This window comes from Homalodisca vitripennis, chromosome X (assembly GCF_021130785.1).
Source record: "Homalodisca vitripennis isolate AUS2020 chromosome X, UT_GWSS_2.1, whole genome shotgun sequence".
In the NCBI taxonomy this organism is placed as follows: Eukaryota; Metazoa; Arthropoda; class Insecta; order Hemiptera; family Cicadellidae; genus Homalodisca; species Homalodisca vitripennis.
The window spans coordinates 36,513,555-36,536,932 of record NC_060215.1 but is presented as its reverse complement, the minus strand read 5'-3'; the positions used below and the strand labels follow the sequence as shown (position 1 = coordinate 36,536,932).

General features: G+C 32.7%; 1 protein-coding gene across 2 annotated transcripts in view; it reads right to left on the bottom strand.

Annotated features, from left to right (window-relative positions):
- The window catches only part of LOC124368908, a 77,941-nt gene that overhangs the window by 32,732 nt on the left and 21,831 nt on the right, over window positions 1-23,378 (bottom strand). For both annotated transcript variants that reach the window (XM_046826435.1, XM_046826436.1), the window contains exons 3-11: window positions 22,406-22,574; window positions 20,165-20,262; window positions 17,697-17,865; window positions 15,459-15,556; window positions 12,990-13,158; window positions 10,749-10,846; window positions 8,282-8,450; window positions 6,044-6,141; window positions 1,559-1,727 (exon numbers count right to left, since the gene is read on the bottom strand). In XM_046826435.1, coding sequence (XP_046682391.1) covers window positions 1,559-1,727; window positions 6,044-6,141; window positions 8,282-8,450; window positions 10,749-10,846; window positions 12,990-13,158; window positions 15,459-15,556; window positions 17,697-17,865; window positions 20,165-20,262; window positions 22,406-22,565 — 1,228 coding nt within the window. In that variant the 5' untranslated portion in view covers window positions 22,566-22,574. The remainder of the gene's footprint in view (window positions 1-1,558; window positions 1,728-6,043; window positions 6,142-8,281; window positions 8,451-10,748; window positions 10,847-12,989; window positions 13,159-15,458; window positions 15,557-17,696; window positions 17,866-20,164; window positions 20,263-22,405; window positions 22,575-23,378) is intronic.

The following is a 23,378-nucleotide window of genomic DNA, read 5'->3' as shown; positions in this document are numbered from 1 at the left end:
CATGTCCCTCATTCTATCCTTAGTTAAATCAGCTGTTACTTTGACATGTGGTCGGTGTACTTCTAACTTGTATGTATTTAAAGGAAGCCATTGGAATGGAGTAGCCACCAGGGTAACTCATTGTCCTGTTCAGCTATCATTTGATATACCTACTCCTAAACACTCAGTCTCATCAAGACATTGTGGAGGGAGGTATATTGAAGAAGATAGTAGTAAAATTGTGAGGAAGTAAAAACAATTTTATAACATCAATCCAGTTTTATTTTTAAACCAGATAATCACGGTGTCCAATCAGTAAAGCACTTTCAGATCAGCTGGCCTTAAGATTAATCAGCTATCCAATTGTTAAAATGGAACCAAGCTAATTCTGCTTGAGAGAAACTAAGGTCTTTGCTGCAGGCAAAATCAGATGGGTTTCTGGGGGCAGCAAAACCAGATGCAAGTTATATTCTGTCACACAAACTTTTTATGATGTAACCCTATGGCAATATCATCATATAAATGAACTGTCTAGATTGTGTTGCAAGATATTCTTGCATTTATTACACACAGTGGACTGAAATTTTACTTAGAAGAGCAAAAAGTGAAGCCTTCCTATAATTTATAAATTATTGAAGTATATAATCTATCCATTGTCTAGCACTTTTTGTTCCTCACAGTGGGCTGAATAATCAAGAAAAGGTGTACCTATGGACAAATTTAATCAAGCACCAATCCGTAGTACATAATGCAAGGTTTTCCTGTCCTGGAATACATAATGGAATGGGGCTTTCTTACTGTATTACAGAGTGCTTACCTCTGCATCCATGAAACACTATCTGGTCGAGAATTAAAGTGGCTTGCTTATGACACACATTGAATAGAACATAGTCACATCAGTCCACTACCCAGGTTACTGAAGGAGACTGCTGAATGCTGTGCATTCCTAAGGCCAACTAATAAGGTGTATGTTAACCACGTGTCCTGGCTTGTCAAATCAAGCCAACTTATTCAGTGATGGGACAGATGTCTCCTTAATGGGCTTGGAACCGGCATAAACTATTTAGTTTTCTAGCTGAATACCTAGAAAGTTAAGAAAGTGAGCTCTCTAGAAACCTTATTAGAATAAGATAAGTATGTGCTTGCTTGAAAATTTATGACCTAAACTCAGTCATTGAAACTTTAACTTTTAGAAGTTTGACTGTTGCAGAAACCGCTAATACCTGTTAGACTCTAAATACTTAAAGTTTCCTGATGTTCATTAAACCACCTATTATCACGAAACCACTTTGATTTTACTAAATTGTAACTTATCAAATGCTGAAGAGAAAGAATATCATTATTGTAATTCATAAATGTGGTATATCTCTGTATAGACAATAGTGCCATTCTATTGTTCTTACTGTTTACATTGGTTCACATCTTTTCTACACTTACTATATAGGGTACAGTTCTGTCTATAACGTGAGACTAATCATCCTTTTTACTTAGTGCTGATTTATCATCCTTATTGCTATAATCATTTTAATAATTTTTTTCAGGAAGACAACAATTTTATTTAAAACATGTTTAAACTTACCTATAACCAAGCCCATGTCTTTTGCATGGGCTCTCTTAGAGATGAATTGGCCTTCTAGAAGAGCTGGGACTTCTGTATTATTAAACTTAGTAACAGCATTATATGCTCTATCCCATCTGAAATCACCTTGGACGAAAGAAATTATTTCCTGGGCATCCATAATACAGACCTGTGCAGACATAAACATACATTTATACATTTCACCACAAACTTTTTTAGAATTTTTGTTCATGCACTTCAACTGAATGCATTGATAATCAATATAAACTAATCACAGCTTAACCACATAACTCAAACACTAGTTTTTATAAAATAGGGACTCTCAAGCACTCACTTACAGAAAACTTCATCTAACCTGAAACTAAAAAGAAAAAGAGATAATGGATAATGACAAATTTAACTAAGCCTTTGTACACACAAATACATGATTCAGTTCTAAGAACGAGAACATCTTACAGTTAAATAAATGCCATACTGAAAATAATCGAGAATATAGATCCCCAAAAAATTATCTTTAGTACTTTTAAACAGATTTAGTTTAGGACAAGCACAAATCCTAATTACTCCCTTAGTTTCTTTTTTTCATATTATGCATAAAAAATTATTAATAGGCACTACTAAAATAACAAAAAAAGGAAGAAAAATCAACTTTGCTTGGGTATTTAGTAAATTAGGGCACCATTAAAATGCTTTATCAGCCATTTGTAAACTTATCTGTCTCAGGAGAAACTCCAAACCATATATAATAATCATAAAAATAATGTTCTATTACCATTTTAAAAATACAATCTAAATTTATATGCAATACAAAACACCTTAGCAAAATTAAGACATATCGATTTAATATTTCTCTTTACATACAAGAAATTATGAATACAGGAAAAACACTTGCACAAGTTCATAGAGGTTTTTAAATCAAAGCTAAGCGATTATATCACAATAATCATAATTGGTTACAAAATAATGAAAACAATAAAAAGGTTACATGATTAAAATAAGAAAAGAAAAACCCTAAAACTGATGAGAAAATAAATACTATAAGGAAAACCGTTATTATCAAAGAACACCCTAAAATACTCTGAAAAAAAAATTTTTTTTTAACACAAAATAAATCATTATTCTATGATTTCTTAGACTGCATGGAATTTAATTATTGCTGAGGTTTAAAATAAAAATTATGTAAATATGTGGTTAACAGATGCATTTAATCCTAGTAAGGCAACTCAAGACTGATAATGTGTCTCCCTTAAAAACAAAGACATAAACCTAAGAAGGTCAATTTTTGCAATAGTAAAGCCAAAATTTCATTTTACCCTTCCCACCTGTGTTATAGGAAATCCCATAAGGTAAAGATGGGACTACTCTAACAAACGTATGTCGACAAATCTCGCTATTCAAGTTTTAAACTTGAAACTTTGGTTACCCACTACACTATGAAACTAAGAGGCAGTCTAAACAGTTTCCACCTCATTATGAATTTCATCCGGAGCTTTTCCCTTCACAATGAGGTAGCGAATGACGGCGTGAATTTCGCACTTGGCGGGAGATGTGATCAAAATTTTTCGCGAGAGATGGTACTGCGTCAAGAATTTTCAACACACTAACCTCGAATTGGTCTCGTTTTTAAGGGGAGGAGTCAAGCTACGCGGCAGTGTTGCAAAAATGTCAAAAAAGTATTCCCTACAGCTGTGAGAGTACCAGTAAACTTACTTTCTGGACGTGCCTCGTAGAATAAAATACGGGTGCGGATTTTTTTATAAACTACTATAAGTATAATTTTATGCATTTAAAGTGCAACAATCTATATATTTCCGAAATAAGCATAACATTTGGAGCAAAATGTATATCTCAGATTTCTTACTTGATACACAGGAATTTTGCTAGGCAACGAAATATTTTGGTAAAATAGTTAAAAAAATTTGTAAGTAAAACAAAATTGATGTGGTATTTTTCTTATTTATCTAATTTCTTTAGGCATATTTAGATTCTGTAGTCTTTTCTAAAAAAAATCTTGTATAATATGTTACATACATGTCTAAAAAACCCATTACATATCAATCTAAAATACTGTGGTATTTCAGGAACAACCATTGCCAGTTCTAGGGTTAAATTGTGTATCTTTGTTCTTGTTTTGTTGGGGATCAGTTCTAGGGTTAAATTGTGTATCTTTGTCCTTGTTTTGTTGGGGATCTTTACGGTTTTCTGTCTACTTTTATGTTTAATGCTTATATTCTATTACTATATGTTATCTATACAAGTTATATTTTATTTATATTAATGCATAGTGTTCAATGTTTTATGTTTAAAGTTTATTCCTTATGTCTTATCTATACAATTTATATTTCTATTTAATTTAGGTTAAGGATAAGTGTTTTTAACAAGTGACTTGTCATCTACCATAAGGTAATTAATTACTGTTCATGGTGTTAAGTGACCACATGAAACAAATAAAATGAAACAATATGTTGTATTGTATTAAAACAATATTCTCTAAAATAATAACGAATTATCTTCACTGCTGTCATTCTATAATGATCAGTCAGATTTATAAAAAAATACCAAAATTGTTATTCTTGGGTTAATTACTATACATGGTGTTATGTGACCACACAAAAGAAGAAAAAAATTTTGTATTGTATTACAATATTCTCTAAAATAATTAACATTATCTTCAATGCTGTCATTCTACAATCATGTTTACGAAAATTACCAAAATTGTTATTCTTTGGTTGAATTGCAGTATACTCGATATGGTCTTTAAAAATTGGGGGTTTAAGCACGCTGTGAGTGCCCACAAAGGAAAATGTTTATTCCAAAGGTTAGTATAGTTATTTCATTGATCACTGAAATACTTCCATTCATACTGTTTTTACTGTAGTGAGATGCTGACAAGTTTTTAAGTCAGTTTTGCCCCATTAGCCTAGACATATAAGACTTCCGCTAGCTTTGTACTTCTAGACATACATCACTATATCAGTTATAAGACTAAAGGATCTCTATCCAACATTTTATGCAATGTAGTTCAGTTTAACCGCTAGATCGCAGTGTTGACTTTATCTGTTGTATATTGAAGAGTAAGTTGGCAAAGTACCGTAATTATTAACTATTTATTTGGTTAGGATTTTATGCTTATTTTACACAGAATATACACTGTACTATATGTTGATAGTCATATATTAGATATTTTGTATTGTTGGCTGACTGTTAATAAAGCCTACTACTCAAGAAGGGCTGGCAAATCTCTTCTGTCTGTCTGTCAGGCCACACCATATCTCAATACCAACTGACCTAAAGACTATAAATGAAAATTCATTTCTATTTAGGTGACATCGAGTTTGATGATGGTGCGTGTCACTCCATGGGATTTGGCTGAGGGTTAGCGAACATTTTTACATCAGTCTTATGGTTAACCATGATTGCAATGAGAAAATCACAGAATAAACAGATTTGTAAACATACTGAGAAAAATCATATTACATTTTAACGTGTGTCATAATAACAAATGTAATGAAGTTACATTTTATGAGTGGTTGATACGACTTTTAGTACGTTTGCTCAGTTCCTCAATATTATGGTTTTTTTTTGCATATAAAAAAAATAATTTGATGAGATTTGGCCAAGAATTTACAGAGCCAAACACGTATATACATACACATATGCCCATTAAGTGTTGATGTGTTGAGTATCGGATTTGACCAATGTCCTTTTTTTTAAAACTAATCCATATAAAATTGTTAATCCTGATTTTATGTTATGTGTGGCACATTTTGTAAACTACATTTACATTAAACAATTATTTATACTGTTTAAACTCAGGAACAGAGAAATAACTCACTTAGGAAGCATCCATACTATCTCTATCAAGTAATAAAGCATATGAAGTTAAAATTAAGAATCTCTTTAATAAAATCAAATAAACCGTTAAAATTACTTATGCTATTGTTTATTAAACTTACTATGATGAACTAACTATTATCAGAATATTTAACCCTTTGCACGCCTCTAATATATCCATTAACTGAAAAGTTTAATTACATTTTATTATAAAACAAGATAAATATTTCAAACCAATCACAACATTTCCACACGATGTAAAATAATATGAGATACGTAGTAGACGGGCACTCGTGACAACAGAGATAGCAGTATTACACACCTCGGATGTTTGGTTATGGCTCTGTAGGAGACTCAGAACTGATGAGCAGTTGGTCAGAGTTAGACAAATGGTGCTCCCTTCTCCCTGCCACAGAGTGAAGGTCGTTTATAAATACTTCGTTGGGGACCACAATAAGCATCGAACGTACACAGGGCATTTCGAAGGCCTTTTTTAGTGAACTAAAAGACTCTCCAAGGGGTATCTATAATATTGGATATAACTGTATTTGACGTTTTGGTGAAGTTTACCATTCTAATATATCCGTCTAAGGCGTGGGAAGGATTAATGATATTCTTTAATGGAGCAAAAATATATACTTAACTACTTACCAGAGAGTAAACATTAGTTTTAAAACAATCAGCCAAAACTTGAAGTATATGAATATTACTGGATTCTCTACCAGTAACATGTACTCTGGTGTCCTTGCCTGAAAGAAATAATTTTTCTGTTGTTATTGTTAATATTTTACGTTTTAAATTCTATTATCAATTCAATATTAATAGTATCTTGTTTTTTAATCGCTATTATTAAATTTGAATCTAAACTATAGTTAATTTGCTAACCTAGTACTCAATAACTATTCTTGTACATTAATCTTCTCCTAGTCACATCCAAGCATTCATAGTACTTTAGAACCCTGTTACTTGACTATGAACCATTGTATCTATCTGGTCATGTTTTTAGTTACAAACTGCTAAAATATGTAAAATGACTATTAACAAATTACATATGAAAAACATATTCTTGTGGTAGCAGACCATCCGTAATTAAAGATATTACTAATAGAGACCAGCAGTCATCAGCTCAAGTTATCAGTCAATTTGAGTCATTTGACTTACAATGGTACGAGTTGCACAAGTTGAATTAAGTCTCATGACTGCAAGAAGGTTAATAGATAGCGGGCGTACAGTCTTACCTCATATACAAAATTTCGGGAATTATAAAGATGATAATTACAAGTGTCAGTATTATTCTCAGGGGTTGACAAAATTTCACTTCAGTCTGTGCACAGTATATATTGAGAAATAATGCTATATACTTGGAATTTTGCATTAATCTGTTTCTACATTCAAGATCGATGATTGAGCATGTCCCTCATTCTATCCTTAGTTAAATCAGCTGTTACTTTGACATGTGGTCGGTGTACTTCTAACTTGTATGTATTTAAAGGAAGCCATTGGAATGGAGTAGCCACCAGGGTGACTCATTGTCCTGTTCAGCTATCATTTGATATACCTACTCCTAAACACTCAGTCTCATCAAGACATTGTGGAGGGAGGTATATTGAAGAAGATAGTAGTAAAATTGTGAGGAAGTAAAAACAATTTTATAACATCAATCCAGTTTTATTTTTAAACCAGATAATCACGGTGTCCAATCAGTAAAGCACTTTCAGATCAGCTGGCCTTAAGATTAATCAGCTATCCAATTGTTAAAATGGAACCAAGCTAATTCTGCTTGAGAGAAACTAAGGTCTTTGCTGCAGGCAAAATCAGATGGGTTTCTGGGGGCAGCAAAACCAGATGCAAGTTATATTCTGTCACACAAACTTTTTATGATGTAACCCTATGGCAATATCATCATATAAATGAACTGTCTAGATTGTGTTGCAAGATATTCTTGCATTTATTACACACAGTGGACTGAAATTTTACTTAGAAGAGCAAAAAGTGAAGCCTTCCTATAATTTATAAATTATTGAAGTATATAATCTATTCATTGTCTAGCACTTTTTGTGCCTCACAGTGGGCCTGTCCTGGAATACATAATGGAATGGGGCTTTCTTACTGTATTACAGAGTGCTTACCTCTGCATCCATGAAACACTATCTGGTCGAGAATTAAAGTGGCTTGCTTATGACACACATTGAATAGAACATAGTCACATCAGTTCACTACCCAGGTTACTGAAGGAGACTGCGAAATGCTGTGCATTCCTAAGGCCAACTAATAAGGTGTATGTTAACCACGTGTCCTGGCTTGTCAAATCAAGCCAACTTATTCAGTGATGGGACAGATGTCTCCTTAATGGGCTTGGAACCGGCATAAACTATTTAGTTTTCTAGCTGAATACCTAGAAAGTTAAGAAAGTGAGCTCTCTAGAAACCTTATTAGAATAAGATAAGTATGTGCTTGCTTGAAAGTTTATGACCTAAACTCAGTCATTGAAACTTTAACTTTTAGAAGTTTGACTGTTGCAGAAACCGCTAATACCTGTTAGACTCTAAATACTTAAAGTTTCCTGATGTTCATTAAACCACCTATTATCACGAAACCACTTTGATTTTACTAAATTGTAACTTATCAAATGCTGAAGAGAAAGAATATCATTATTGTAATTCATAAATGTGGTATCTCTGTATAGACAATAGTGCCATTCTATTGTTCTTACTGTTTACATTGGTTCACATCTTTTCTACACTTACTATATAGGGTACAGTTCTGTCTATAACGTGAGACTAATCATCCTTTTTACTTAGTGCTGATTTATCATCCTTATTGCTAAAATCATTTTAATAATTTTTTTCAGGAAGACAACAATTTTATTTAAAACATGTTTAAACTTACCTATAACCAAGCCCATGTCTTTTGCATGGGCTCTCTTAGAGATGAATTGGCCTTCTAGAAGAGCTCGGACTTCTGTATTATTAAACTTAGTAACAGCATTATATGCTCTATCCCATCTGAAATCACCTTGGACGAAAGGAATTATTTCCTGGGCATCCATAATACAGACCTGTGCAGACATAAACATACATTTATACATTTCACCACAAACTTTTTTAGAATTTTTGTTCATGCACTTCAACTGAATGCATTGATAATCAATATAAACTAATCACAGCTTAACCACATAACTCAAACACTAGTTTTTATAAAATAGGGACTCTCAAGCACTCACTTACAGAAAACTTCATCTAACCTGAAACTAAAAAGAAAAAGAGATAATGGATAATGAGAAATTTAACTAAGCCTTTGTACACACAAATACATGATTCAGTTCTAAGAACGAGAACATCTTACAGTTAAATAAATGCCATACTGAAAATAATCGAGAATATAGATCCCCAAAAAATTATCTTTAGTACTTTTAAACAGATTTAGTTTAAGCCAAAATTGTTATTCTTGGGTTAATTACTGTACATGGTGTTATGTGACCACACAAAAGAAGAAAAAATTTTGTATTGTATTACAATATTCTCTAAAATAATTAACATTATCTTCAATGCTGTCATTCTACAATCATGTTTACGAAAATTACCAAAATTGTTATTCTTTGGTTGAATTGAAGTATACTCGATATGGTCTTTAAAAATTGGGGGTTTAAGCACGCTGTGAGTGCCCACAAAGGAAAATGTTTATTCCAAAGGTTAGTATAGTTATTTCATTGTTCACTGAAATACTTCCATTCATACTGTTTACTGTAGTGAAATGCTGACAAGTTTTTCTGTCATTTTTGCCCCATTAGCCTAGACATATAAGACTTCCGCTAGCTTTGTACTTCTAGACATACATCACTATATCAGTTATAAGACTAAAGGATCTCTATCCAACATTTTATGCAATGTAGTTCAGTTTAACCGCTAGATCGCAGTGTTGACTTTATCTGTTGTATATTGAAGAGTAAGTTGGCAAAGTACCGTAATTATCAACTAATTATTTGGTTAGGATTTTATGCTTATTTTACACAGAATATACACTGTACTATATGTTGATAGTCATATATTAGATATTTTGTATTGTTGGCTGACTGTTAATAAAGCCTACTACTCAAGAAGGGCTGGCAAATCTCTTCTGTCTGTCTGTCAGGCCACACCATATCTCAATACCAACTGACCTAAAGACTATAAATGAAAATTCATTTCTATTTAGGTGACATCGAGTTTGATGATGGTGCGTGTCACTCCATGGGATTTGGCTGAGGGTTAGCGAACATTTTTACATCAGTCTTATGGTTAACCATGATTGCAACGAGAAAATCACAGAATAAACAGAATTGTAAACATACTGAGAAAAATCATATTACATTTTAACGTGTGTCATAATAACAAATGTAATGAAGTTACATTTTATGAGTGGTTGATACGACTTTTAGTACGTTTGCTCAGTTCCTCAATATTATGGTTTTTTTTTGCATATAGAAAAGATAGTTTGATGAGATTTGGCCAAGAATTTACAGAGCCAAACACGTATATACATACACATATGCCCATTAAGTGTTGATGTGTTGAGTATCGGATTTGACCAATGTCCTTTTTTTTAAACTAATCCATATAAAATTTTTAATCCTGATTTTATGTTATGTTTGGCACATTTTGTAAACTACATTTACATTTAAACAATTATTTATACTGTTTAATTTCAGGAACAGAGAAATAACTCACTTAGGAAGCATCCATACTATCTCTATCAAGTAATAAAGCATATGAAGTTAAAATTAAGTATCTCTTTAATAAAATCAAATAAACCGTTAAAATTACTTATGCTATTGTTTATTAAACTTACTATGATGAACTAACTATTATCAGAATATTTAACCCTTTGCACGCCTCTAATATATCCATTAACTGAAAAGTTTAATTACATTTTATTATAAAACAAGATAAATATTTCAAACCAATCACAACATTTCCACACGATGTAAAATAATGTAAGATACGTAGTAGACGGGCACTCGTGACAACAGGGATAGCAGTATTACACACCTCGGATGTTTGGTTATGGCTCTGTAGGAGACTCAGAACTGATGAGCAGTTGGTCAGAGTTAGACAAATGGTGCTCCCTTCTCCCTGCCACAGAGTGAAGGTCGTTTATAAATACTTCGTTGGGGACCACAATAAGCATCGAACGTACACAGGGCATTTCGAAGGCCTTTTTTAGTGAACTAAAAGACTCTCCAAGAGGTATCTATAATATTGGATATAACTGTATTTGACGTTTTGGTGAAGTTTACCATTCTAATATATCCGTCTAAGGCGTGGGAAGGATTAATGATATTCTTTAATGGAGCAAAAATATATACTTAACTACTTACCAGAGAGTAAACATTAGTTTTAAAACAATCAGCCAAAACTTGAAGTATATGAATATTACTGGATTCTCTACCAGTAACATGTACTCTGGTGTCCTTGCCTGAAAGAAATAATTTTTCTGTTGTTATTGTTAATATTTTACGTTTTAAATTCTATTATCAATTCAATATTAATAGTATCTTGTTTTTTAATCGCTATTATTAAATTTGAATCTAAACTATAGTTAATTTGCTAACCTAGTACTCAATAACTATTCTTGTACATTAATCTTCTCCTAGTCACATCCAAGCATTCATAGTACTTTAGAACCCTGTTACTTGACTATGAACCATTGTATCTATCTGGTCATGTTTTTAGTTACAAACTGCTAAAATATGTAAAATGACTATTAACAAATTACATATGAAAAACATATTCTTGTGGTAGCAGACCATCCGTAATTAAAGATATTACTAATAGAGACCAGCAGTCATCAGCTCAAGTTATCAGTCAATTTGAGTCATTTGACTTACAATGGTACGAGTTGCACAAGTTGAATTAAGTCTCATGACTGCAAGAAGGTTAATAGATAGCGGGCGTACAGTCTTACCTCATATACAAAATTTCGGGAATTATAAAGATGATAATTATTACAAGTGTCAGTATTATTCTCAGGGGTTGACAAAATTTCACTTCAGTCTGTGCACAGTATATATTGAGAAATAATGCTATATACTTGGAATTTTGCATTAATCTGTTTCTACATTCAAGATCGATGATTGAGCATGTCCCTCATTCTATCCTTAGTTAAATCAGCTGTTACTTTGACATGTGGTCGGTGTACTTCTAACTTGTATGTATTTAAAGGAAGCCATTGGAATGGAGTAGCCACCAGGGTGACTCATTGTCCTGTTCAGCTATCATTTGATATACCTACTCCTAAACACTCAGTCTCATCAAGACATTGTGGAGGGAGGTATATTGAAGAAGATAGTAGTAAAATTGTTAGGAAGTAAAAACAATTTTATAACATCAATCCAGTTTTATTTTTAAACCAGATAATCACGGTGTCCAATCAGTAAAGCACTTTCAGATCAGCTGGCCTTAAGATTAATCAGCTATCCAATTGTTAAAATGGAACCAAGCTAATTCTGCTTGAGAGAAACTAAGGTCTTTGCTGCAGGCAAAATCAGATGGGTTTCTGGGGGCAGCAAAACCAGATGCAAGTTATATTCTGTCACACAAACTTTTTATGATGTAACCCTATGGCAATATCATCATATAAATGAACTGTCTAGATTGTGTTGCAAGATATTCTTGCATTTATTACACACAGTGGACTGAAATTTTACTTAGAAGAGCAAAAAGTGAAGCCTTCCTATAATTTATAAATTATTGAAGTATATAATCTATTCATTGTCTAGCACTTTTTGTGCCTCACAGTGGGCCTGTCCTGGAATACATAATGGAATGGGGCTTTCTTACTGTATTACAGAGTGCTTACCTCTGCATCCATGAAACACTATCTGGTCGAGAATTAAAGTGGCTTGCTTATGACACACATTGAATAGAACATAGTCACATCAGTTCACTACCCAGGTTACTGAAGGAGACTGCGAAATGCTGTGCATTCCTAAGGCCAACTAATAAGGTGTATGTTAACCACGTGTCCTGGCTTGTCAAATCAAGCCAACTTATTCAGTGATGGGACAGATGTCTCCTTAATGGGCTTGGAACCGGCATAAACTATTTAGTTTTCTAGCTGAATACCTAGAAAGTTAAGAAAGTGAGCTCTCTAGAAACCTTATTAGAATAAGATAAGTATGTGCTTGCTTGAAAGTTTATGACCTAAACTCAGTCATTGAAACTTTAACTTTTAGAAGTTTGACTGTTGCAGAAACCGCTAATACCTGTTAGACTCTAAATACTTAAAGTTTCCTGATGTTCATTAAACCACCTATTATCACGAAACCACTTTGATTTTACTAAATTGTAACTTATCAAATGCTGAAGAGAAAGAATATCATTATTGTAATTCATAAATGTGGTATCTCTGTATAGACAATAGTGCCATTCTATTGTTCTTACTGTTTACATTGGTTCACATCTTTTCTACACTTACTATATAGGGTACAGTTCTGTCTATAACGTGAGACTAATCATCCTTTTTACTTAGTGCTGATTTATCATCCTTATTGCTAAAATCATTTTAATAATTTTTTTCAGGAAGACAACAATTTTATTTAAAACATGTTTAAACTTACCTATAACCAAGCCCATGTCTTTTGCATGGGCTCTCTTAGAGATGAATTGGCCTTCTAGAAGAGCTCGGACTTCTGTATTATTAAACTTAGTAACAGCATTATATGCTCTATCCCATCTGAAATCACCTTGGACGAAAGGAATTATTTCCTGGGCATCCATAATACAGACCTGTGCAGACATAAACATACATTTATACATTTCACCACAAACTTTTTTAGAATTTTTGTTCATGCACTTCAACTGAATGCATTGATAATCAATATAAACTAATCACAGCTTAACCACATAACTCAAACACTAGTTTTTATAAAATAGGGACTCTCAAGCACTCACTTACAGAAAACTTCATCTAACCTGAAACTAAAAAGAAAAAGAGATAATGGATAATGAGAAATTTAACTAAGCCTTTGTACACACAAATACATGATTCAGTTCTAAGAACGAGAACATCTTACAGTTAAATAAATGCCATACTGAAAATAATCGAGAATATAGATCCCCAAAAAATTATCTTTAGTACTTTTAAACAGATTTAGTTTAAGCCAAAATTGTTATTCTTGGGTTAATTACTGTACATGGTGTTATGTGACCACACAAAAGAAGAAAAAAATTTTGTATTGTATTACAATATTCTCTAAAATAATTAACATTATCTTCAATGCTGTCATTCTACAATCATGTTTACGAAAATTACCAAAATTGTTATTCTTTGGTTGAATTGAAGTATACTCGATATGGTCTTTAAAAATTGGGGGTTTAAGCACGCTGTGAGTGCCCACAAAGGAAAATGTTTATTCCAAAGGTTAGTATAGTTATTTCATTGATCACTGAAATACTTCCATTCATACTGTTTACTGTAGTGAAATGCTGACAAGTTTTTCTGTCAGTTTTTGCCCCATTAGCCTAGACATATAAGACTTCCGCTAGCTTTGTACTTCTAGACATACATCACTATATCAGTTATAAGACTAAAGGATCTCTATCCAACATTTTATGCAATGTAGTTCAGTTTAACCGCTAGATCGCAGTGTTGACTTTATCTGTTGTATATTGAAGAGTAAGTTGGCAAAGTACCGTAATTATTAACTAATTATTTGGTTAGGATTTTATGCTTATTTTACACAGAATATACACTGTACTATATGTTGATAGTCATATATTAGATATTTTGTATTGTTGGCTGACTGTTAATAAAGCCTACTACTCAAGAAGGGCTGGCAAATCTCTTCTGTCTGTCTGTCAGGCCACACCATATCTCAATACCAACTGACCTAAAGACTATAAATGAAAATTCATTTCTATTTAGGTGACATCGAGTTTGATGATGGTGCATGTCACTCCATGGGATTTGGCTGAGGGTTAGCGAACATTTTTACATCAGTCTTATGGTTAACCATGATTGCAACGAGAAAATCACAGAATAAACAGAATTGTAAACATACTGAGAAAAATCATATTACATATTAACGTGTGTCATAATAACAAATGTAATGAAGTTACATTTTATGAGTGGTTGATACGACTTTTAGTACGTTTGCTCAGTTCCTCAATATTATGGTTTTTTTTGCATATAGAAAAGATAGTTTGATGAGATTTGGCCAAGAATTTACAGAGCCAAACACGTATATACATACACATATGCCCATTAAGTGTTGATGTGTTGAGTATCGGATTTGACCAATGTCCTTTTTTTTAAACTAATCCATATAAAATTGTTAATCCTGATTTTATGTTATGTGTGGCACATTTTGTAAACTACATTTACATTAAACAATTATTTATACTGTTTAAACTCAGGAACAGAGAAATAACTCACTTAGGAAGCATCCATACTATCTCTATCAAGTAATAAAGCATATGAAGTTAAAATTAAGTATCTCTTTAATAAAATCAAATAAACCGTTTTAAAATTACTTATGCTATTGTTTATTAAACTTACTATGATGAACTAACTATTATCAGAATATTTAACCCTTTGCACGCCTCTAATATATCCATTAACTGAAAAGTTTAATTACATTTTATTATAAAACAAGATAAATATTTCAAACCAATCACAACATTTCCACACGATGTAAAATAATGTAAGATACGTAGTAGACGGGCACTCGTGACAACAGGGATAGCAGTATTACACACCTCGGATGTTTGGTTATGGCTCTGTAGGAGACTCAGAACTGATGAGCAGTTGGTCAGAGTTAGACAAATGGTGCTCCCTTCTCCCTGCCACAGAGTGAAGGTCGTTTATAAATACTTCGTTGGGGACCACAATAAGCATCGAACGTACACAGGGCATTTCGAAGGCCTTTTTTAGTGAACTAAAAGACTCTCCAAGAGGTATCTATAATATTGGATATAACTGTATTTGACGTTTTGGTGAAGTTTACCATTCTAATATATCCGTCTAAGGCGTGGGAAGGATTAATGATATTCTTTAATGGAGCAAAAATATATACTTAACTACTTACCAGAGAGTAAACATTAGTTTTAAAACAATCAGCCAAAACTTGAAGTATATGAATATTACTGGATTCTCTACCAGTAACATGTACTCTGGTGTCCTTGCCTGAAAGAAATAATTTTTCTGTTGTTATTGTTAATATTTTACGTTTTAAATTCTATTATCAATTCAATATTAATAGTATCTTGTTTTTTAATCGCTATTATTAAATTTGAATCTAAACTATAGTTAATTTGCTAACCTAGTACTCAATAACTATTCTTGTACATTAATCTTCTCCTAGTCACATCCAAGCATTCATAGTACTTTAGAACCCTGTTACTTGACTATGAACCATTGTATCTATCTGGTCATGTTTTTAGTTACAAACTGCTAAAATATGTAAAATGACTATTAACAAATTACATATGAAAAACATATTCTTGTGGTAGCAGACCATCCGTAATTAAAGATATTACTAATAGAGACCAGCAGTCATCAGCTCAAGTTATCAGTCAATTTGAGTCATTTGACTTACAATGGTACGAGTTGCACAAGTTGAATTAAGTCTCATGACTGCAAGAAGGTTAATAGATAGCGGGCGTACAGTCTTACCTCATATACAAAATTTCGGGAATTATAAAGATGATAATTACAAGTGTCAGTATTATTCTCAGGGGTTGACAAAATTTCACTTCAGTCTGTGCACAGTATATATTGAGAAATAATGCTATATACTTGGAATTTTGCATTAATCTGTTTCTACATTCAAGATCGATGATTGAGCATGTCCCTCATTCTATCCTTAGTTAAATCAGCTGTTACTTTGACATGTGGTCGGTGTACTTCTAACTTGTATGTATTTAAAGGAAGCCATTGGAATGGAGTAGCCACCAGGGTGACTCATTGTCCTGTTCAGCTATCATTTGATATACCTACTCCTAAACACTCAGTCTCATCAAGACATTGTGGAGGGAGGTATATTGAAGAAGATAGTAGTAAAATTGTTAGGAAGTAAAAACAATTTTATAACATCAATCCAGTTTTATTTTTAAACCAGATAATCACGGTGTCCAATCAGTAAAGCACTTTCAGATCAGCTGGCCTTAAGATTAATCAGCTATCCAATTGTTAAAATGGAACCAAGCTAATTCTGCTTGAGAGAAACTAAGGTCTTTGCTGCAGGCAAAATCAGATGGGTTTCTGGGGGCAGCAAAACCAGATGCAAGTTATATTCTGTCACACAAACTTTTTATGATGTAACCCTATGGCAATATCATCATATAAATGAACTGTCTAGATTGTGTTGCAAGATATTCTTGCATTTATTACACACAGTGGACTGAAATTTTACTTAGAAGAGCAAAAAGTGAAGCCTTCCTATAATTTATAAATTATTGAAGTATATAATCTATTCATTGTCTAGCACTTTTTGTGCCTCACAGTGGGCCTGTCCTGGAATACATAATGGAATGGGGCTTTCTTACTGTATTACAGAGTGCTTACCTCTGCATCCATGAAACACTATCTGGTCGAGAATTAAAGTGGCTTGCTTATGACACACATTGAATAGAACATAGTCACATCAGTTCACTACCCAGGTTACTGAAGGAGACTGCGAAATGCTGTGCATTCCTAAGGCCAACTAATAAGGTGTATGTTAACCACGTGTCCTGGCTTGTCAAATCAAGCCAACTTATTCAGTGATGGGACAGATGTCTCCTTAATGGGCTTGGAACCGGCATAAACTATTTAGTTTTCTAGCTGAATACCTAGAAAGTTAAGAAAGTGAGCTCTCTAGAAACCTTATTAGAATAAGATAAGTATGTGCTTGCTTGAAAGTTTATGACCTAAACTCAGTCATTGAAACTTTAACTTTTAGAAGTTTGACTGTTGCAGAAACCGCTAATACCTGTTAGACTCTAAATACTTAAAGTTTCCTGATGTTCATTAAACCACCTATTATCACGAAACCACTTTGATTTTACTAAATTGTAACTTATCAAATGCTGAAGAGAAAGAATATCATTATTGTAATTCATAAATGTGGTATCTCTGTATAGACAATAGTGCCATTCTATTGTTCTTACTGTTTACATTGGTTCACATCTTTTCTACACTTACTATATAGGGTACAGTTCTGTCTATAACGTGAGACTAATCATCCTTTTTACTTAGTGCTGATTTATCATCCTTATTGCTAAAATCATTTTAATAATTTTTTTCAGGAAGACAACAATTTTATTTAAAACATGTTTAAACTTACCTATAACCAAGCCCATGTCTTTTGCATGGGCTCTCTTAGAGATGAATTGGCCTTCTAGAAGAGCTCGGACTTCTGTATTATTAAACTTAGTAACAGCATTATATGCTCTATCCCATCTGAAATCACCTTGGACGAAAGGAATTATTTCCTGGGCATCCATAATACAGACCTGTGCAGACATAAACATACATTTATACATTTCACCACAAACTTTTTTAGAATTTTTGTTCATGCACTTCAACTGAATGCATTGATAATCAATATAAACTAATCACAGCTTAACCACATAACTCAAACACTAGTTTTTATAAAATAGGGACTCTCAAGCACTCACTTACAGAAAACTTCATCTAACCTGAAACTAAAAAGAAAAAGAGATAATGGATAATGAGAAATTTAACTAAGCCTTTGTACACACAAATACATGATTCAGTTCTAAGAACGAGAACATCTTACAGTTAAATAAATGCCATACTGAAAATAATCGAGAATATAGATCCCCAAAAAATTATCTTTAGTACTTTTAAACAGATTTAGTTTAAGCCAAAATTGTTATTCTTGGGTTAATTACTGTACATGGTGTTATGTGACCACACAAAAGAAGAAAAAAATTTTGTATTGTATTACAATATTCTCTAAAATAATTAACATTATCTTCAATGCTGTCATTCTACAATCATGTTTACGAAAATTACCAAAATTGTTATTCTTTGGTTGAATTGCAGTATACTCGATATGGTCTTTAAAAATTGGGGGTTTAAGCACGCTGTGAGTGCCCACAAAGGAAAATGTTTATTCCAAAGGTTAGTATAGTTATTTCATTGATCACTGAAATACTTCCATTCATACTGTTTACTGTAGTGAAATGCTGACAAGTTTTTCTGTCATTTTTGCCCCATTAGCCTAGACATATAAGACTTCCGCTAGCTTTGTACTTCTAGACATACATCACTATATCAGTTATAAGACTAAAGGATCTCTATCCAACATTTTATGCAATGTAGTTCAGTTTAACCGCTAGATCGCAGTGTTGACTTTATCTGTTGTATATTGAAGAGTAAGTTGGCAAAGTACCGTAATTATTAACTAATTATTTGGTTAGGATTTTATGCTTATTTTACACAGAATATACACTGTACTATATGTTGATAGTCATATATTAGATATTTTGTATTGTTGGCTGACTGTTAATAAAGCCTACTACTCAAGAAGGGCTGGCAAATCTCTTCTGTCTGTCTGTCAGGCCACACCATATCTCAATACCAACTGACCTAAAGACTATAAATGAAAATTCATTTCTATTTAGGTGACATCGAGTTTGATGATGGTGCGTGTCACTCCATGGGATTTGGCTGAGGGTTAGCGAACATTTTTACATCAGTCTTATGGTTAACCATGATTGCAACGAGAAAATCACAGAATAAACAGAATTGTAAACATACTGAGAAAAATCATATTACATTTTAACGTGTGTCATAATAACAAATGTAATGAAGTTACATTTTATGAGTGGTTGATACGACTTTTAGTACGTTTGCTCAGTTCCTCAATATTATGGTTTTTTTTTTGCATATAGAAAAGATAGTTTGATGAGATTTGGCCAAGAATTTACAGAGCCAAACACGTATATACATACACATATGCCCATTAAGTGTTGATGTGTTGAGTATCGGATTTGACCAATGTCCTTTTTTTTAAACTAATCCATATAAAATTGTTAATCCTGATTTTATGTTATGTGTGGCACATTTTGTAAACTACATTTACATTAAACAATTATTTATACTGTTTAAACTCAGGAACAGAGAAATAACTCACTTAGGAAGCATCCATACTATCTCTATCAAGTAATAAAGCATATGAAGTTAAAATTAAGTATCTCTTTAATAAAATCAAATAAACCGTTAAAATTACTTATGCTATTGTTTATTAAACTTACTATGATGAACTAACTATTATCAGAATATTTAACCCTTTGCACGCCTCTAATATATCCATTAACTGAAAAGTTTAATTACATTTTATTATAAAACAAGATAAATATTTCAAACCAATCACAACATTTCCACACGATGTAAAATAATGTAAGATACGTAGTAGACGGGCACTCGTGACAACAGGGATAGCAGTATTACACACCTCGGATGTTTGGTTATGGCTCTGTAGGAGACTCAGAACTGATGAGCAGTTGGTCAGAGTTAGACAAATGGTGCTCCCTTCTCCCTGCCACAGAGTGAAGGTCGTTTATAAATACTTCGTTGGGGACCACAATAAGCATCGAACGTACACAGGGCATTTCGAAGGCCTTTTTTAGTGAACTAAAAGACTCTCCAAGAGGTATCTATAATATTGGATATAACTGTATTTGACGTTTTGGTGAAGTTTACCATTCTAATATATCCGTCTAAGGCGTGGGAAGGATTAATGATATTCTTTAATGGAGCAAAAATATATACTTAACTACTTACCAGAGAGTAAACATTAGTTTTAAAACAATCAGCCAAAACTTGAAGTATATGAATATTACTGGATTCTCTACCAGTAACATGTACTCTGGTGTCCTTGCCTGAAAGAAATAATTTTTCTGTTGTTATTGTTAATATTTTACGTTTTAAATTCTATTATCAATTCAATATTAATAGTATCTTGTTTTTTAATCGCTATTATTAAATTTGAATCTAAACTATAGTTAATTTGCTAACCTAGTACTCAATAACTATTCTTGTACATTAATCTTCTCCTAGTCACATCCAAGCATTCATAGTACTTTAGAACCCTGTTACTTGACTATGAACCATTGTATCTATCTGGTCATGTTTTTAGTTACAAACTGCTAAAATATGTAAAATGACTATTAACAAATTACATATGAAAAACATATTCTTGTGGTAGCAGACCATCCGTAATTAAAGATATTACTAATAGAGACCAGCAGTCATCAGCTCAAGTTATCAGTCAATTTGAGTCATTTGACTTACAATGGTACGAGTTGCACAAGTTGAATTAAGTCTCATGACTGCAAGAAGGTTAATAGATAGCGGGCGTACAGTCTTACCTCATATACAAAATTGCGGGAATTATAAAGATGATAATTATTACAAGTGTCAGTATTATTCTCAGGGGTTGACAAAATTTCACTTCAGTCTGTGCACAGTATATATTGAGAAATAATGCTATATACTTGGAATTTTGCATTAATCTGTTTCTACATTCAAGATCGATGATTGAGCATGTCCCTCATTCTATCCTTAGTTAAATCAGCTGTTACTTTGACATGTGGTCGGTGTACTTCTAACTTGTATGTATTTAAAGGAAGCCATTGGAATGGAGTAGCCACCAGGGTGACTCATTGTCCTGTTCAGCTATCATTTGATATACCTACTCCTAAACACTCAGTCTCATCAAGACATTGTGGAGGGAGGTATATTGAAGAAGATAGTAGTAAAATTGTGAGGAAGTAAAAACAATTTTATAACATCAATCCAGTTTTATTTTTAAACCAGATAATCACGGTGTCCAATCAGTAAAGCACTTTCAGATCAGCTGGCCTTAAGATTAATCAGCTATCCAATTGTTAAAATGGAACCAAGCTAATTCTGCTTGAGAGAAACTAAGGTCTTTGCTGCAGGCAAAATCAGATGGGTTTCTGGGGGCAGCAAAACCAGATGCAAGTTATATTCTGTCACACAAACTTTTTATGATGTAACCCTATGGCAATATCATCATATAAATGAACTGTCTAGATTGTGTTGCAAGATATTCTTGCATTTATTACACACAGTGGACTGAAATTTTACTTAGAAGAGCAAAAAGTGAAGCCTTCCTATAATTTATAAATTATTGAAGTATATAATCTATTCATTGTCTAGCACTTTTTGTGCCTCACAGTGGGCCTGTCCTGGAATACATAATGGAATGGGGCTTTCTTACTGTATTACAGAGTGCTTACCTCTGCATCCATGAAACACTATCTGGTCGAGAATTAAAGTGGCTTGCTTATGACACACATTGAATAGAACATAGTCACATCAGTTCACTACCCAGGTTACTGAAGGAGACTGCGAAATGCTGTGCATTCCTAAGGCCAACTAATAAGGTGTATGTTAACCACGTGTCCTGGCTTGTCAAATCAAGCCAACTTATTCAGTGATGGGACAGATGTCTCCTTAATGGGCTTGGAACCGGCATAAACTATTTAGTTTTCTAGCTGAATACCTAGAAAGTTAAGAAAGTGAGCTCTCTAGAAACCTTATTAGAATAAGATAAGTATGTGCTTGCTTGAAAGTTTATGACCTAAACTCAGTCATTGAAACTTTAACTTTTAGAAGTTTGACTGTTGCAGAAACCGCTAATACCTGTTAGACTCTAAATACTTAAAGTTTCCTGATGTTCATTAAACCACCTATTATCACGAAACCACTTTGATTTTACTAAATTGTAACTTATCAAATGCTGAAGAGAAAGAATATCATTATTGTAATTCATAAATGTGGTATCTCTGTATAGACAATAGTGCCATTCTATTGTTCTTACTGTTTACATTGGTTCACATCTTTTCTACACTTACTATATAGGGTACAGTTCTGTCTATAACGTGAGACTAATCATCCTTTTTACTTAGTGCTGATTTATCATCCTTATTGCTAAAATCATTTTAATAATTTTTTTCAGGAAGACAACAATTTTATTTAAAACATGTTTAAACTTACCTATAACAAAGCCCATGTCTTTTGCATGGGCTCTCTTAGAGATGAATTGGCCTTCTAGAAGAGCTCGGACTTCTGTATTATTAAACTTAGTAACAGCATTATATGCTCTATCCAATCTGAAATCACCTTGGACGAAAGGAATTATTTCCTGGGCATCCATAATACAGACCTGTGCAGACATAAACATACATTTATACATTTCACCACAAACTTTTTTAGAATTTTTGTTCATGCACTTCAACTGAATGCATTGATAATCAATATAAACTAATCACAGCTTAACCACATAACTCAAACACTAGTTTTTATAAAATAGGGACTCTCAAGCACTCACTTACAGAAAACTTCATCTAACCTGAAACTAAAAAGAAAAAGAGATAATGGATAATGAGAAATTTAACTAAGCCTTTGTACACACAAATACATGATTCAGTTCTAAGAACGAGAACATCTTACAGTTAAATAAATGCCATACTGAAAATAATCGAGAATATAGATCCCCAAAAAATTATCTTTAGTACTTTTAAACAGATTTAGTTTAGGACAAGCACAAATCCTAATTACTACCTTAGTTTCTTTTTTTCATATTATGCATAACAAATTATTAATAGGCAATACTAAAATAACAAAAAAAGGAAGAAAAATCAACTTTGCTTGGGTATTTAGTAAATTAGGGCACCATTAAAATGCTTTATCAGCCATTTGTAAACTTATCTGTCTCAGGAGAAACTCCAAACCATATATAATAATCATAAAAATAATGTTCAATTACCATTTTAAAAATGCAATCTAAAATTATATGCAATACAAAACACCTTAGCAAAATTAAGACATATCGATTTAATATTTCTCTTTACATGCAAGAAATTATGAATACAGGGAAAACACTTGCACAAGTTCATAGACATTTTTAAATCAAAGCTAAGCGATTATATCACAATAATCATAATTCGTTACAAAATAATGAAAACAA